This window comes from Scyliorhinus canicula, chromosome 1, assembly GCF_902713615.1.
Source record: "Scyliorhinus canicula chromosome 1, sScyCan1.1, whole genome shotgun sequence".
Taxonomy (NCBI): domain Eukaryota; kingdom Metazoa; phylum Chordata; class Chondrichthyes; order Carcharhiniformes; family Scyliorhinidae; genus Scyliorhinus; species Scyliorhinus canicula.
This window is the reverse complement of record NC_052146.1, coordinates 278,662,510-278,678,793: the sequence shown is the minus strand read 5'-3', so window position 1 is coordinate 278,678,793 and position 16,284 is coordinate 278,662,510. Positions and strand designations below refer to the sequence as shown.

At 49.7% G+C, this 16,284-nt stretch overlaps 1 protein-coding gene across 5 annotated transcripts in view; it reads right to left on the bottom strand.

Moving 5' to 3' along the window:
- LOC119974729 (CAP-Gly domain-containing linker protein 4-like) overlaps positions 1–16,284 on the bottom strand; it is a 513,643-nt gene that overhangs the window by 92,551 nt on the left and 404,808 nt on the right. For all 5 annotated transcript variants that reach the window (XM_038813915.1, XM_038813928.1, XM_038813946.1 and 2 more), the window contains one exon: positions 1,753–1,817. In XM_038813915.1, coding sequence (XP_038669843.1) covers positions 1,753–1,817 — 65 coding nt within the window. The remainder of the gene's footprint in view (positions 1–1,752; positions 1,818–16,284) is intronic.

Here is a 16,284-nt window from a genome sequence, read left to right as displayed (position 1 = left end):
GGATCCCTAAATCCCTGCTTCTCCACATTCCTAACTTCTCATTTAGAAAATATGATGATTTATCTTCCTTTGATTCCAAACGGATAATTCACATTTGACCCCATCTGCATAATTTTGCCATTCAGTTAATTTCTCAATGTCCCATTGTAACATTCTGTTCTTACCTACATTATTTACTGTGCCATTTAACTTATCGTCAGCAAAACTGGATAGTTGACACTCTATTCCTCAATTAATAATACTCAAAATGAAAGTGGCCACTTTAGCCACATACGCCCTTTTTCCAAGAACATGTGATGCCAGGAGCCTTTGACTGTCCAGACGGCTGGTTCAGTACTATGACTACCACTTTACAGACACTTTCAAATGCAGCGAAATGAATTGAAAAGTAATTTGTTTAACACTTGCTATATTCTATCATACTAACCCCTTTTAAGCATTTGTAGGAAGGAACAGGACTTGTTGTCTAAGAAGTCAATTTTCAACTGGCAATTCAGGAAGCTTGAGTGTAGGGATCAAAATGAGGCGAAGGATTATCACTCTATTTTCTTACACATGACACCCAGGTTAGAAGAAAATGTACGGTATTATCAAAAATATTGCTCTTGAAATGAGAGCAAAGCCCCGAGAAGCTGGTGGTGAGCAATTTCCTTGGATCATTGCAGTGCTTATGGATTATGACTCTCCTGTCATTATTAGCTAGAAAATGTTGGATTTTGAGAGTGACATGCAGATGATGCTGTGTCCATGGCAATGCTGTTTGTGCTTCCCAAAGTAGAGATTATGGAACTGGAGAGGCTGTTGAAGTAAGTTTGGTGAATTGCTGCAATGCCTGAGATGGTCATTACCAGGTGTTTACATGGCATAAACATTGCAAGATATATGTGTCTGCCCCAGCCTGGATGTTGTTCAGGTCCTGGTGTACGCTGGCATAGGTTGCTGCATTAATAGAGGAGTGTGAATAAGGCTGAACACTATAGAACCTGCAGTGATTAGCATCTGATAACTACAGTCATCTTCCTATGTGTCAGTTATGATCATATACTGAAATATTTCTCCACTGATCCGCAATGTCCTCAGTTTTGCTATCATCGACTGGTGCTCAGCATGGAGGAGTACTAATTCATCAGTTAACAGGTCAGAGTTACGTGGGAACAAGTAAATGTCATGTGAAGGCATGAAACTTCATGTCATGTGTAGTCTTTGTTGAAGATTCTCAAGGCCAAGCTCACCGAACTGCGTGCCCCACCTTTGACAGGTCTTTGCTGCCAGTAGACAAGAACATTTCCAGAGTTGGTGACCAGGGTTGACGTTGTTTGAGGAGCTGAGGATGTTGACCTCAAGATATGACTATCTGGCTGTTATGACGAGTCAACGAGACAGCACTCCTAATTTGCACACCAGTCCTCAGATGTTGAACTTGGCAGGATTGACTTGTGTGCAAATCTTGTATGCAGAGTTACTTGAGCCTTGGCCAGAGCCACAATTGCATTCATTGCTTTTAATTGTAATGGTTGAATTGTTCAGTGTGAACAGATCAAGAAATTAGAATTATTCCCACGGTTAGATTAATATATTTTAATATTTTTAAAATGTTATTAACTGGTTGTGTTTTTATTACATTCCTTAAAAATCACAAAATGTGACTGATTAGGTCAGATGATACACCTCACATAGCATTGTGGCAAAATTGATATACTATTCTAGAGATCAAAGTAATAATCTAATAAACAATATAAATGAATTACCTACCTATAAATGATCGATTAAGTTTACTGGTTGGGATATCTGAGAAGGAATCCAGTGCTTCTGTCATCCTACAGATACAAACAGGTACAGTTTAGATGCAAGGAGTAGAACGTCAGATTAATTTAAATGTGCATTTTGTTCACATTTTAAGGTGCATCTAGAGAAATTTAGCATAAAAATGTTGACTTTCATCTTCTCACCACTCCAGTTTGGATGTTAACGGAGCAGTAAAGATGAAGAAATCACACATAATTCAGCTCTGTCAGACTCCGACTGGTTTTAGACCCTGTAGTACCTCCATGCCAAACCAAGAGCAGATGATTTTCCATCACAGAATTCCCAGCCCCCGACCTGCTCTTGTCGCCATGTTATTTGTATGACAGGTCCAGTTTAGTTTCTGGTCAATGGTAACCTGAAGGATGTTAGATAGTGGGGAGATTCAGTGATGGTAATGCCATTGAATGTGACGGGGAGATGGTTTGATTATTTCTTGCTGGATATGATCATTGCCTGTCATTTGTGTGCTATAAATTGCAGTTCAAGTACCGAAGTCCTGCTGAGGCGCAGTAATTGACTGGGTTAGATTTGTCCTGCTTTTTGGGTACAGCACATACATGGGTAATTTTCCACATTTGTCAGGCAGATGCCAATGTTGTAGCTGAAACTGCTTGGTTAGGGACACAGGTAGTTCTGGAGCAGAAGTCTTGTAATGTTCTATGTTCTAATGTTGCTGTATCCAGTGTATTCAGCTGTTTCCTCATATAGAATCATTGAATTTATAGTGCACAAGGAGTCCATTTGGCCCTTGTAAAGCCCACGCCTCCACTCTATCCCCGTAATCCTGCAACCCCACTTAACCTTTTTGGACAATAAGGGCAATTTAGCATGGCCAATCCACCTAACCCGCACATCTTTGGACTGTGGGAGGAAACCGGAGCACCCGGAGGAAACCAACGCAGGCACAGGGAGAACGTGCAGACTCTGCACAGACACTGACCTAAGCTGGGAATCGAACCTGGGACCCTGGAGCTGTGAAGCAACTGTGCTAATCATTGTTCTACCATGCTGCCCATATCACATGGAGTGAATCAAACTGTCTGATGACTGTCACCTATGATGCTGGGGACCTCAGGAGGAGGTAAAGGTGGGTCATACATTTGCCACTTCCGGATGAAGATTGTAGCAGCTTCCCTTTTGCATTGTTGTGCTGGGCTCCCCTATTGAGGATGGGGATATATGTGGAGTCTTATCCTCCCGTTAGTTGTTTAATTATCCACTACCATTCACAACTGGATGTGGCAGGACTGCAGAGCTTAGACCTCATCCATTAGTTGTGGGATCTCTTTGCTGTCTATTGCATGCTGCTTATGCTGTATGGCATGCAACGAGTCCTGGTTTGCAGAAATTGCAGCTTTATCAGTTTGACACCTCATTTTTATGTATGCCTGGTGCTGCGCCTGGCATGCTTTCCAGCACTCTTCATCGATCCACAGTGAGCCTCTTGATGATGGTAACGGTAGAGTGGAGAATATACTTGACCCTGAAGTTACAGATTGTGACCTGTAGTTGGAAGGGCCTTCAAAAGAACTTTTTAAAAATGGCCCAAAAATGAATTGCCATTTTGTCCTACATAGTGAGTCCTCTACCGCTTGCCTTATTTGTAAAGGCTTGTGTGTACTTGGGTGTTCAGGGCTCACACATGAAACAGATAGAGTTTTTTGAAGATACTATGACCAAAGAATAGGAGAGTGCAACAAATTGAACAGCTCTTTCAAGGAGCTAGTGCTAGTGCAAAAAGCCAAATGGCCACCATATATGCATTGATATGAACATATCATGCATCTGAGGTGTCCTTTCCAAATTGCGTTGACCCAGAATACGGCATTCATGCTGTTGTCATTATGTTCCGGGAAACAAGCAGTTCTGGTGATGTAATGCAGCCTTAATGTCGTCCTAGAAGTCCATTTTTCAACTGTTGTGGAGGAGGAAAGAGTTCATTCACTTTTAAGCAATAGGAAATCATCTATGACTCTTCACTTCTTATAAAAGGATTAAAAGGTAATGTAAATGATTCATAATAGTCCAGAAGAATGTATAAATGCCAATTAATTAAAGAAATATTCTTTCAGTGTTGCTGTAATTATAATCATTGCCTTCAAGACGAATTTACCTTCTTAGCAATTTCCTATAGCAGCATTTTGTATAAAATAGTCCCCAACATCCTGTAATGCTTAAAATTGCCCAAATTTCCTTCCCAGATTTTGGTGAACGAGGTGCCAATTTCTCTTACAGCAAGATTTTAATTGTGTGCTTATCCACTCATCTTCTCAAACAGCATTGCACAGCAACAAGAACAGTCAGATTCACCAACAAATCAATGTTGTCAGACCCACCATGATTAGCATCAATTTGCTGATATTAATCCAGTAATTGCAATCTACTCTGTTAATTATTTCAGAGATTTTCACAGTTTTATAGGTTTATGAGTAGGGAACAAGGGGACATTGTACGTCATAATGTCAGACTGATGCATCAATAAAGAGCTTAATGAGAGCTCTCTGGTGGACTGATCAACGATAAATTAGCTCACAGCACTTTGGTGTATGATGACCTGAACAGCTGAGATAAACATTCAAAGTACAAGCTACACATTAACTAGTGAAATACCAGACTGGCTCTGCAGGGTAATATAGAGAATGATGAACTACACACTTACAGAAAATGTCACCAAACAGGTACAGCGTATTTATTACCTGTGAGGATGGGATAAAGACGTTGAAAGGACAAGCAGAATGCAGACCATGGCACTTTGTGGCAGAGGAGGCTCTCGAAAGGGAGGAGGAGATGGAATGCCTAATATGGTAGATTCAGGTGCTTCAACAATTAGGGAGTCAGCTGGCATCTTTTGTAAGCAGGGTCAAGAGTCCCACATGGTTTATTGCCAATTTTTGTTATAGTGAGGCTCATCTTGAACTGCTTGAAAAGGATATTGGAGAAGAAGGGCAGGAATCCAGTTGCTATGGTCAATGTTGGGACTAGGAACAGAGGACACTGTAGGCAAGGGATCCTGTTTTGAGAGTACCAGGAACGAGGAGCTAATTAAAGGGAAAGAGCCTCACGATTTATAATCTCTAGATTATTACCTGAGGCACATATTAATTGACAAAGGATATGCCGATTAGGGAGATGGGCACATGGCAGAAGGAGTAGTATGGAAAATAAGGGTTCCATTTCATGAATCACTGGCATCAGTACTAGGGCAAGAAGGAACTGTACTATCTGGACTGAATCCAGCTGAATTGGGCTGAGATCAGAGGCTCAGTAGAATGTGTGCAGGAAGTGTCTCCAGCTGCAGCTCCTGGAAACCCGGGTTTCGGAGCTGGAGCAGCGGCTGGGGACATTGTGGAGCATCCGGAAAGCTGAGAGTGTTGTAGGTAGCACATATAGAGAGATGATCACATTGCAGACTCAGACTCCACAGGCAGGAAGGGAATGGGTGACCACCAGGCAGAACAAGGGAATGGGTGACCACCAGACAGAACAAGAGAGCTAGGCAGGCAGTGCAGGAATCTCCTGTGGTAATTCCCTTGCAAAACAGATATACCGCTTTGGATACTGTTAAGGGGAATGACCTCTCAGGGGAAAGCAGCAGCAGCCAAATTCTTTGGACCATGGTTGGTTCTACTGCAGAGGGGAGGAATAAAAAGTGAGAATGCAATAGTTATAGGGGATTCAATTGTAAGGAGAATAGATAGGCATTTCTGTGGCCGCAAACAGGACTCCAGGGTGGTATGTAAACTCCCTGGTGCGAGGGTCAAGGATGTCTTGGAGCGGTTACAGGAAATTCTGGAGGGGGACGGTGAACACCCATGGTCGTGGTGCACATCGGTACCAACGACATAGGTAAAAAAATGGATGAGGTCCTAAAAGCAGAATATAGGGAGTCAGGAAAAAGTCTGAGCTCTAAGGTAGTGATCCCAGGATTACCTAACAGAGCCACATGCTAGTCAGGGTAGAAATAGCAGGATATATCCGATAAATATGTGGCTGAAGAGATGGCGGGCGAAATTCTCCGACCCCACGCAGGGTCGGCGAATCGCCCGGGGCCGCCGAAAATCCCGCCCCCACCGTGGCAGAAATTCTCCACCACCCGCGAATTGGCGGGGGCGGGAACCACGCCACGTCGAGCGGCGAGCCCCCTGCGGCGATTCTCCGGCCCGTGATGGGCCGAAGTCCCGCCGCTGGGAGGCCTCTCCCGCCGCCGAGGTTTGAACCACCTCTGGTGGCGGCGGGATCGGCGGCGCAAGCGGGCCCCCGGTGTCCTGGGGGGGGGGGGGGCGCGGGGCGATCGGAACCTGGGGGGTGCCCCCACGGTGGCCAGGCCCGTGATCAGGGCCCACCGATTGGTGGACAGGCCAGTGCAGTAGGGGCACTCTTTCTCTTCCGCTGCCGCCACGGCCTCCGCCCTGGCGGAGGCAGAAGAGAATCCCCCACCGTTGCATGCGCGAACCGGCGAAGGCCTTTCGGCCAGCCCCGGCGCCGGGCTGCGGGCCTGAAAGGCCGCTGGTGCCGGTTTTCGCGCCAGTCAACGTGGTGCCAACCGCTCCGGTGCGGGCCTAGCCCCCAAATATGCGGAGAATTCCGCACCTTTGGGGAGGCCCGACGCCGGAGTGGTTGGCGCCACTCCCCTACGCCGGGACCCCCCCGCCCCGCCGGGTAGGGGAGAATGCCGCCCAGCGTGAGGGGGAGGGTTTCAGATTCCTGGGGCATTGGGGCTGGCTCTCGGGGAGGTGGGACCAGTACAAACTGGACATGTTACACCTGGGCAGGACGGGACTGATGTCCTAGGGGGAGTATTTGCTAGAGTGGTTGGGGAGGGTTTAAACTAATATTTATTTATTTTTAATTTAGAGTACCCAATTATTTTTAATTTTTTTTCCAATTAAGGGGCAATTTAGCGTGGCCAATCCACCTAACCTGCACATCTTTGGGTTGTGGGGGCAAAATCCACGCAGACACGGGGAGAACGTGCAAACTCCACACAGACAGTGACCCAGGGTCGGGGGGGGGGGGGGGGGGGTTTAAACTAATATGGCACAAGGATGGGAACCTAAGCAAGGAGTCAGAGGAGGAGGAAATAAGGATTAAAAACAAGACAGAAAGGGGAATAAGAAAAGTCATAGGCATATAGACCAAGAGCCAGATTCAAACAGGGCCACAGTGGAAAAATATTGGGAGCGGGACTAGTAATATTAAAAAGACAAGCTTCAAGGCTTTGTGCCTTAACGCACAGAGCATTCGCAATAAAGCGGAGGAACTAATTGCACAAATAGACTTGAACGGGTATGATATCGTTGGGATTACGGCGACATGGCTGCAGGGTGACCAGGGATGGGGACTGACTGTCCAGCGTTACTCAGCATTTAGGGAAGAGTATTTAGGAAGAATGCACGGATAACGTTGGTGAACTAATCATGCAGATAGATATAAATGGGCGGCACAGAAGCACAGTGGGTAGCTCTGTTGCTTCATAGTGCCAGGGTCCCAGGTTCGATTCCCAGCTTGGTCACTGTCTGTGCGGAATCTGCATGTTCTTCTGCGTGAATTTCCTCCAGGTGCTCCGGTTTCCTCCCACAAGTCCCAAAAGACGTGCTGTTAGGTTATTTGGACATTCTGACCCTCTGTGTATCTGAACAGCGTCGGAATGTGGCGACTAGGGGCTTTTCATAGTAACTTCATTGCAGTGTTAATGTTAGCCTACTAGTGACAATAAAGATTATTATTATTATTTATTATCAAATGGGTACAATATAATTGGGATTAGGGAGACATGGCTGCAAAGTGACCAGGGATGGGAATTGAATGTCCCTGGGAATTCAGTATTTAGGAAGGACAGGCATAAAAGAAAGTGTGCTGGTTAAAGAGGAAATTAACACAATGGTGAGAAAGGATATTAGCTCCGACAATGTGGAGTCTGTATGGGTAGAGTTGAGAAATACCAAGTGGCAAAAAACATTAGTGGGTGTCAAATATAGACCCCAAACTGCAATGGCAGTAAACACAAAATTAGAGATGCATGCAATAAGGTCATCATGGGCGATTTTAATCTGCACATTGATTGGGCAAATCAAATTAGCCACAATGCCGCAGAGGAGGAATTCCTGGAATGTATACGGGATGGTTTTCTTAACCAATATGTGGAGGAACCAACTAGAGAGCAGGCCATCTTAGACTGGGTGCTGTGTAATGAGAAGGGTATCATTGCTAATCTGGCTGTGAGACCCATTGGGATGAGCAACCATAACATGATAGAATTTTTTATCAAGATGGAGAGTGAAGTAGTTGATTCGGAGACGACGGTGCTGAATCTTAATAAAGATATGAGGCGTGAGTTGGCCGTCATAGATTGGGGAGAGTTACTCAAAGGGATGACGGTGGATAGGCAATGGCAAACATTTAAGGAATGAATGGGGGAGCTGCAGCAACTGTTCATTCCTGTCTGGCAGAAAAGCAAAATGGGTAAGAGGGCCAATCTATGACTTACAAAGGAAATTAGAAATAGTATCCGATCCAAGGAAGATGCATACAGATTGGCCAGATCTGAGGATTGGGAGCAGTTTAGAATGCAGCAAAGAAGGACGAAGGGAATGATTAAGAAGGGGAAAATACAGTACGAAAGGAAGCTTGTAGGGAACATAAAGACTGACACTCAGAGTTTCTGCAGACATGTGAAGAGAAAGAGATTGGTTAAAAACAAATGTAGGCCCCCGACAGACAGAAACAGAGGAATGTATAATAAGGGACAAAGAAATGGCTGAGCAATTGAATACATACTTTGGTTCTGTCTTCACAAAGGAGGACACAAATCAGATACCAGAAATGTTGGAGGTTTAGTGAGAGGGAAGAATTGAGGGAGATTAACATTGGTAGAGAAATGGTGCTGGAAAAATTTTCATTTTTAAAAAAAAATAATTTTTATTAAGATTTTCACAAAATACAAACAAAACAATATTAACAAAACAACCATGGTAAAAACCCAAGAACAACACCCACCCAACTTCAAAAGCAACTGCAAACAAAGAAGAAGAAAAAAAAAGCAAACAATAAAAGGGAAAGAGATAACACCCGCCACATCCCACAAACCCATGTACACAGTTCTCCCTCCCACCAAACCAAAACCCCCCCACCCCCGGGGGTTGCTGCTGCTGCCGGCCTATTTCCCTACTGTTCCGCCAGGAAGTCCAGGAAAGGCTGCCACCGCCTAAAGAACCCTTGTACTGATCCCCTCAGGTCAAATTTCACCTTCTCCAATTTGATGAACCCCGCCATATCATTGATCCAGGCCTCCACGCTTGGGGGCCTCGCATCCTTCCACTGAAGAAGAATCCTCCGCCGGGATACTGGGGACGCAAAGGCCAGGACACCGGCCTCTTTCGCCTTCTGCACTCCCGGCTCCACTGCAACCCCAAAAATTGCGAGTCCCCAGCCTGGCTTGACTCTAGATCCCACCACCCTCGACACCGTCCTTGCTACCCCCTTCCAAAACTCCCCCAGCGCTGGGCACGCCCAAAACATATGGGCATGGTTCGCTGGGCTCCACGAGCACCTAGCACACCTGTCTTTGCCCCCGAAAAACCTACTCATCCTCGTCCCAGTCATGTGGGCCCTATGCAGCACCTTGAACTGTATGAGGCTAAGCCTCGCACAGGAAGAGGAGGAATTCACTCTCTCCAGGGCATCCGCCCACGACCCTCCTCAATCTCCTCACCCAGCTCCTCTTCCCATTTACCCTTCAGTTCCTCCACCGAGGCCTCGTCTACCTCCTGCATTACCCGGTATGTGTCCAAAATCCTCCCTCCTCCAATGCACACCCCCAAGAGCACCCTGTCCCGTACCCCACGTGGGGGCAGCAAGGGGAACCCCTCCACCTGCCACCTGGCAAACGCCCTAACCTGCATGTACCGAAACATGTTCCCCGGGGGGAGCCCAAACTTCCCCTCTAACTCCCCCAAGCTCGCGAACCTCCCCTCCACAAACAGGTCCCTCAACCTCCTAACCCCTACCCTGTGCCAGCCCAGAAATCCGCCATCAATGCTCCCTGGGACAAACCGATGGTTCCCCCGTATCGGGGCCTCCATCAAGTCCCCCACTTCTCCCCTATGCCGTCTCCATTGCCCCCAAATTTTGAGGGTAGCCGCCACCACCAGGCTCGTGGTATACCTCGTTGGAGGGAGCGGCAACGGCGCCGTTACCAGCGCCTCCAGGCTCGTGCCCACACAGGACGCCACCTCCATCCTCTTCCATGCTACCCACAGAGGTTGGGCAACACCAGCTCCCCCCTATCCCTGCCCCGTTCCAAGAACACTCTTCTCACCCTCGGGGTCCCATGCGCCCACACAAATCCCGTAATACTCCTGTTGAACGTCCTAAAAAAGGCCCTCGGGATAAGGATGGGGAGGCACTGGAACAGGAACAGAAACCTCGGGAGCACCGTCATCTTAACGGACTGCACCCTCCCCGCCAGTGACAGCGGTAACATATCCCACCTTTTGAACTGCTCCTCCATCTGCTCCACCAACCTTGTGAGGTTGAGCTTGTGCAGGGCCCCCCAGCTCCCAGCCACCTGGACTCCTAGGTACCTGAAACTCTTCCCTGCCTGCTTCAGTGGGAGCCTACCAATCCCCTCCTCCTGATCCCCCGGGTGCACAACGAACAACTCGCTCTTGCCCAGGTTCAGCTTATACCCAGAGAAGCCCCCAAATTCACTAAGAATCCTCATCACCTCCGGCATCCCCCCCACCGGGTCCGCCACATACAGCAACAGGTCGTCCGCATAAAGCGACACTCGATGCTCCTCCCCACCCCGTACCAGGCCCCTCCAGTTCCCTGACTCCCTCAACGCCATGGCCAGGGGCTCAATTGCCAAATCAAAGAGCAAGGGGGACAGGGGACACCCGTCTCGTCCCCCGGTACAGCCGAAAGTACTCCGACCTCCTCCTATTCGTGGCTACACTCGCCATCGGGGCCTCATGAGCAACCTCACCCAACGGACAAACCCCTCCCCAAACCCAAACCTCTCCAACACCTCCCACAGATACCCCCACTCAACCCTATCAAAGGCCTTCTCCGCATCTAATGCCACCACTATCTCTGCCTCCCCTTCCACAGCCGGCATCATAATAACGTTGAAGGGGCAGCACGGTGGCCTGGTGGTTAGCACAACCGCCTCACGGCGCTGAGGTCCCAGGTTCGATCCCGGCTCTGGGTCACTGTCCGTGTGGAGTTTGCACATTCTCCCTGTGTCTGCGTGGGTTTCGCCCCCACAACCCAAAAATGTGCAGAGTAGGTGGATTGGCCACGCTAAATTGCCCCTTAATTGGAAAAAATAATTGGGTAATCTAAATTTATATTTTAAAAAAAATAATAACGTTGAGGAGCCTTCGTACGTTTGTATTCAACTGCCTTCCCTTCACAAACCCCGTCTGGTCCTCATGAATGACCCCCGGCACACAATCCTCTATTATTGTGGCTAAGATCTTTGCCAGCAGCTTGGTCTACATTTAGCAGCGAGATCGGTCTATATGACCCACACTGCAGAGGGTCCTTGTCCCGCTTCAGGATCAAGGAAATCAGCGCCCGTGACATAGTTGGGGGCAAAGCCCCCCCCCCCTCCCTTGCCTTGTCCGGACCAACAGGGGGCCCAACAGGTCCGCATACCTTTTATAAAATTCGGCCGGAAACCCATCCAGCCCCGGCGCCTTCCCCGACTGCATGCTCCCTATCCCTTTAACCAGCTCCACCAGCTCAATCGGCGCCCCCAGTCCCTCCACCTGCCCCTCCTCCACCCTCGGAAATCGCAGCTTGTCCAAGAAGCGCCCCATTCCACCCCCCTCCACCGGGGGTTCAGACCGGTACAGTTCCCCATAGAAGGCCCTGAAGACCCCATTAACATCTACCCCCCTCCACACCACCTTCCCAGCTCTATACATCACTCCCCCAATCTCCCTGGCCGCATCCCGCTTTCGGAGCTGGTGTGCCAGCATCCTGCTCGCCTTCTCCCCATATTCATACACCGCCCCCTGTGCTTTCCTCCACTGAGCTTCCGCCTTTCTGGTAGTCAATAGGTCGAACCTGGCCTGAAGGCTACGCCTCTCCCCCAGAAATCCCTCCTCCGGAGCCTCCGCATATCTCCTATTCACCCTCACCATCTCCCCTATCAGTCTCTCCCTCTCCCTCTGCTCCCCCCTCATACTATGGGTTCGGATGGAAATCAACTCCCCTCTAGTCACCGCCTTCAATGCCTCCCAGACCGTCCCCACTCGGACCTCCCCATTATCGTTGGCCTCAAGGTACCGCTCAATACACCCCCAAACCCTCCCGGCCACCTCCTCATCTGCCAGCAGCCCCACCTCCAAGCGCCAGAGCGGATGTTGGTCCCTCTCCTCCCCAGCCCGAGGTCCACCCAGTGCGGGGCATGATCTGAAATGGCAATGGCAGAGTATTCAACATCCTCCACCCTCGAAACCAGCCCCCTGCTCAGGACAAAAAAATCAATCCTCGAATAGGCCTTATGCACGTGGGAGAAAAACGAGTACTCCCTGGCCCTTGGCCTCGCAGACCTCCAGGAATCCACCCCTCCCATCTGATCCATAAATCCCCACAACTCCTTAGCCGCCGCTGGCCTCCTACCCGTCCGGGACTTGGATCGATCCAATGGGGGATCCAGCACCGTGTTGAAGTCCCCCCCCCATGATCAGGCCCCCCACCTCCAGGTCCAGAATGCGGCCCAACATACGCCGCATAAATCCCGCATCGTCCCAATTTGGGGCGTAAACATTCACCAACACCACCCGCTCCCCCTGCAGCTTACCACTCACCATCACATACCTCCCGCCACTGTCAGCCACCACATTTTTTTTAAAATAAACACTTTTATTGAGGTAGTTTTTGGCTTTGTAAACAGTTACAGACATCAACAGAAAGAAAGCAAAAAAGGCAGAAATGTGCAAACATCCATGTACTTTCAATACTTCAATCGTAATACTGCACAAGCCCGCTCCTCTCCCACCGGTACTACCCGCCATTTTATCCCTCCTACTCTACTCTACTCTGTCAGCCACCACATTTAACGCCTCAAACGACACCCTCTTTCCCACCAGGATCGCCACCCCCCCGACTCTTCTCATCCAGCCCTGAGTGAAATACTTGGCCCACCCATTCCTTCCTCAGCCGAACCTGGTCCGCCACTTTCAGGTGTATCTCTTGGAGCATGGCCGCATCCGCCTTCAGCCTCTTCAAGTGCGCAAACACTCGGGCCCGTTTGACCGGCCCATTCAGCCCCCTCACATTCCAGGTTATCAGCCGGATCAGAGGGCTCCCTGCCCCCCTCCCCTGCCGATTAACCATAACCCATCCCCTGCCCACCACTGGCCAGCGTCCCCCGCTCGGCCAGTTCCCCACGGCGGCAACTCCCCCCCCCCCCCCCAAACAGCACCCCCTGCATCCTCCAGCTCCTTCCTGACCATTTCAGCAGCAACCCGGTACCCCCCCCACCCCCCCAGGCTTGGACCCCTCCCGGCCGCGCCCTTCCCTTCATAGCACCCCCGTGAGCCAGCTAACTTCTGCTGGCCCCGGCGACTCCCGCCCTACCTCCGACTCCTCCCCACGTGGGACTACTCCTCCTCCTTTGTGCCCATCAGCAGGCCCTCCCCACCCCCTCTCTTGCGCGGGAAAATAACAGCCAGCAACGGCCAGCGCTTCTCAGCCCCGACTCCGCCCCCATCATCCCACAGCGCGGGAAACCAGAGAAAAGCCCGCACTTTCGCCCTGCCCAACCCTGCCTCCTCTAGGGCAACTCCCATTGCCAGTCCCCCCCACCAGCTCCCCGCACTCCCCGTTTACCTCCCTGCCTGAACCCGTCCACCAGACCCACACAAAAAGACATAACGACATCACCCCACCCACCCTAAAACCAACCCTCATCTTGCATTAAACAGAGCAAACACAATTACATTATCATACAAAATCCCCCATCTTAGACCCTCAGTTTGAGTCCAGTTTCTCGGCCTGCACAAAGGCCCACGCCTCCTCCGGGGACTCAAAATAATGGTGCCGGTCCTTGTAGGTGACCCACAGACGTGCCGGCTGCAACATGCCGAACTTCACGCTCCGTCTGTGGAGCACCGCCGTTAAACCCGGCCCTCCGCTTAGCCACCTCCGCACTCCAGTCCTGAAAGATCCGCACCTCCGTGTTCTCGCACTTGCTGCTCCTCTCCTTCTTGGCCCACCGGAGCACGCACTCACAATCCACGAACAGGTGAACCCGCACCAACACCGCCCGCGGCGGCTCGTTCTGCTTGGGCCTCCTAGCCAGAATTCTGTGGTTCCCCTCCAACTCCAGGGGCCCCTGGAAGGACCCAGCTCCCATTCAGCACCACAACCACGTAGGCTGCCAGGTCCGACCCCTCCAGCCCCTCCGTGAGGTCCAGGATCCGCAAATTCTTCTGCCTCGACCGGTTGTCCAGCTCCTCGAACCGCTCCTGCCACCTTTTCTGGCGCGCCTCGTGCATCTCCACCTTCCCCGCGACGGCCACGGCCTCATCCTCCCTTTCGGAGGCCTGCTGCTGCAGCTCCCGGATCGTGGCCGCCTGGGCTGTGTGAGTCTCCATCAGCTCTCTGGTGATAGCCTTCAGCGACTCCAGCAGCTCCACCTTAAGCTCCTGGAAGCAGCGCAGCAGAGTCTCCTGCTGCTCCTGCGCCCACTGCCTCAGCTCCTCAAGGCCTCCGCCGGCCGCCATTTTGTTTCTCTTCCCCCGCTTTTCCAGGGGTGCTTCCACCGTTTTTCTTCTTACCCCACTCCTGGTCCGGACCATAGGACCTTAGGGATCGACTCCAGTCCCCTTCCCACGTCGGGATTCGTCGACGAAGTTCCGTTGGCCCTGAAAAGAGCCCCAAAGTCCGTTATTCGCGGGAGCTGCCGATCGTGCGGCTTAGCTCCGCATTGCCGCCACCGGAAATCGGTGCTGGAAAAATTGATGGGATTGAAGGTGGATAAATCCCCAGGGACTGATGACTGCATCCCAGAGTGCTTAAGGAGGTGGCTCTGAAAATAGTGGATGCATTGGTGGTCATCTTTCAGGATTCTATAGACTCTGGAACAGTCCCTGCAGATTGGAGGGTAGCTAATGTCACTCCAAAATTCAGTAAGGGAGGTAGAGAGAAAACAGGAAATTATAGACCAGTTAACCTAACTTTGGTAGTGGGAAAATTCTTGAATCCATTATCAAGGACTTTATAGCAAAACATTTAGAAAGCAGTGGCAGGATCAGTCAGAGACAGCATGGATTTATGAAAGGGAAATCATGCTTGACAAATCTGTTGGAATTCTTTGAAGATGTAACCAGTACAGTTGACAAGGGGGAGCCAGGCGATGTGGTATATTTGGACTTTCAGAATAAATTTGACAAAGTCCCACATAAGAGATTATTGTGCAAGATTAAAGCGCATGAGATTGGGGGAAGTGTATTGAGGTGGATAGAAAACAAGTTGGCAAAGAGGAAACAAAGATTAGGAAAAAATGGGTCCTTTTCAAATTGTCAGGCAGTAACTAGTGGGGTGCCACAGGGATCGGTGCTGGGACCCCAACTATTCATAATATATATTAATGATTTGGATGAGGGAACAAAATTTAACATCTCAAAGTTTCCAGATGATACCAAAATTGGGTGGGAGGGTGAACTGTGATAAGGATGCAGAGATCCTACAGCATGATCTGGACACGTTGGGCGAGTGGGCAAATCAATGGTAGGTGCAGTAAAATTTGGATAAGTGTGAGGTTATTCACTTTGGAAGAAAAAACAGGAAGGCAGATTACTACCTGAACGGTTGTAAATTGGGAAAGGGGAGTGTGCAGCGGGACCTGGATGTCCTTGTGCACCAGTCGCTGAAGGTAAGCATGTAGGTGCAGCAGGCGGTAAAGAAGGCTAATGATGTGTTGGCCTTCATTGCGAGAGGTTTCGCGTACAGGAGCGGGAATGTGTTGTTGCAATTATACAGGGCCTTGGTGAGGCCACACCTAGAATATTGTGTGCAGTTTCGGAATCTTTTTCTGAGGAAAGATGTTCTTGCTCTCGCGGGAGGGCAGCGAAGGTTTATCACACTGACTCCAGGGATGGCGGGACTGTCATATGAGGAGAGATTGACTAGGTTAGGATTATTCTCGCTGGAGTTCAGAAGAATGAGGAGGGATTTCGTAGAGATTTATAAAATTCTAACAGGTCTAGATGGGGCAGATGCAGGGAAGATGCTCCCGATGGTGGGTGTGTCCAGAACCAGGGGTAACAGTCTGAGGATTCAGGTTAAACCGTTTCGGACAGAGATGAGGAGACATTTCTTACACAAAGAGTGGTGAGCTTGTGGAATTCATTACCACAGGAAGTTGTTGATGCAAAAACATTGAATATATTCAAGAGGCGGCAAGATATAGCACTTAAGGCGAATGAGATCAAAGGTTATGGGGGGAAAGCAGGATTAGGC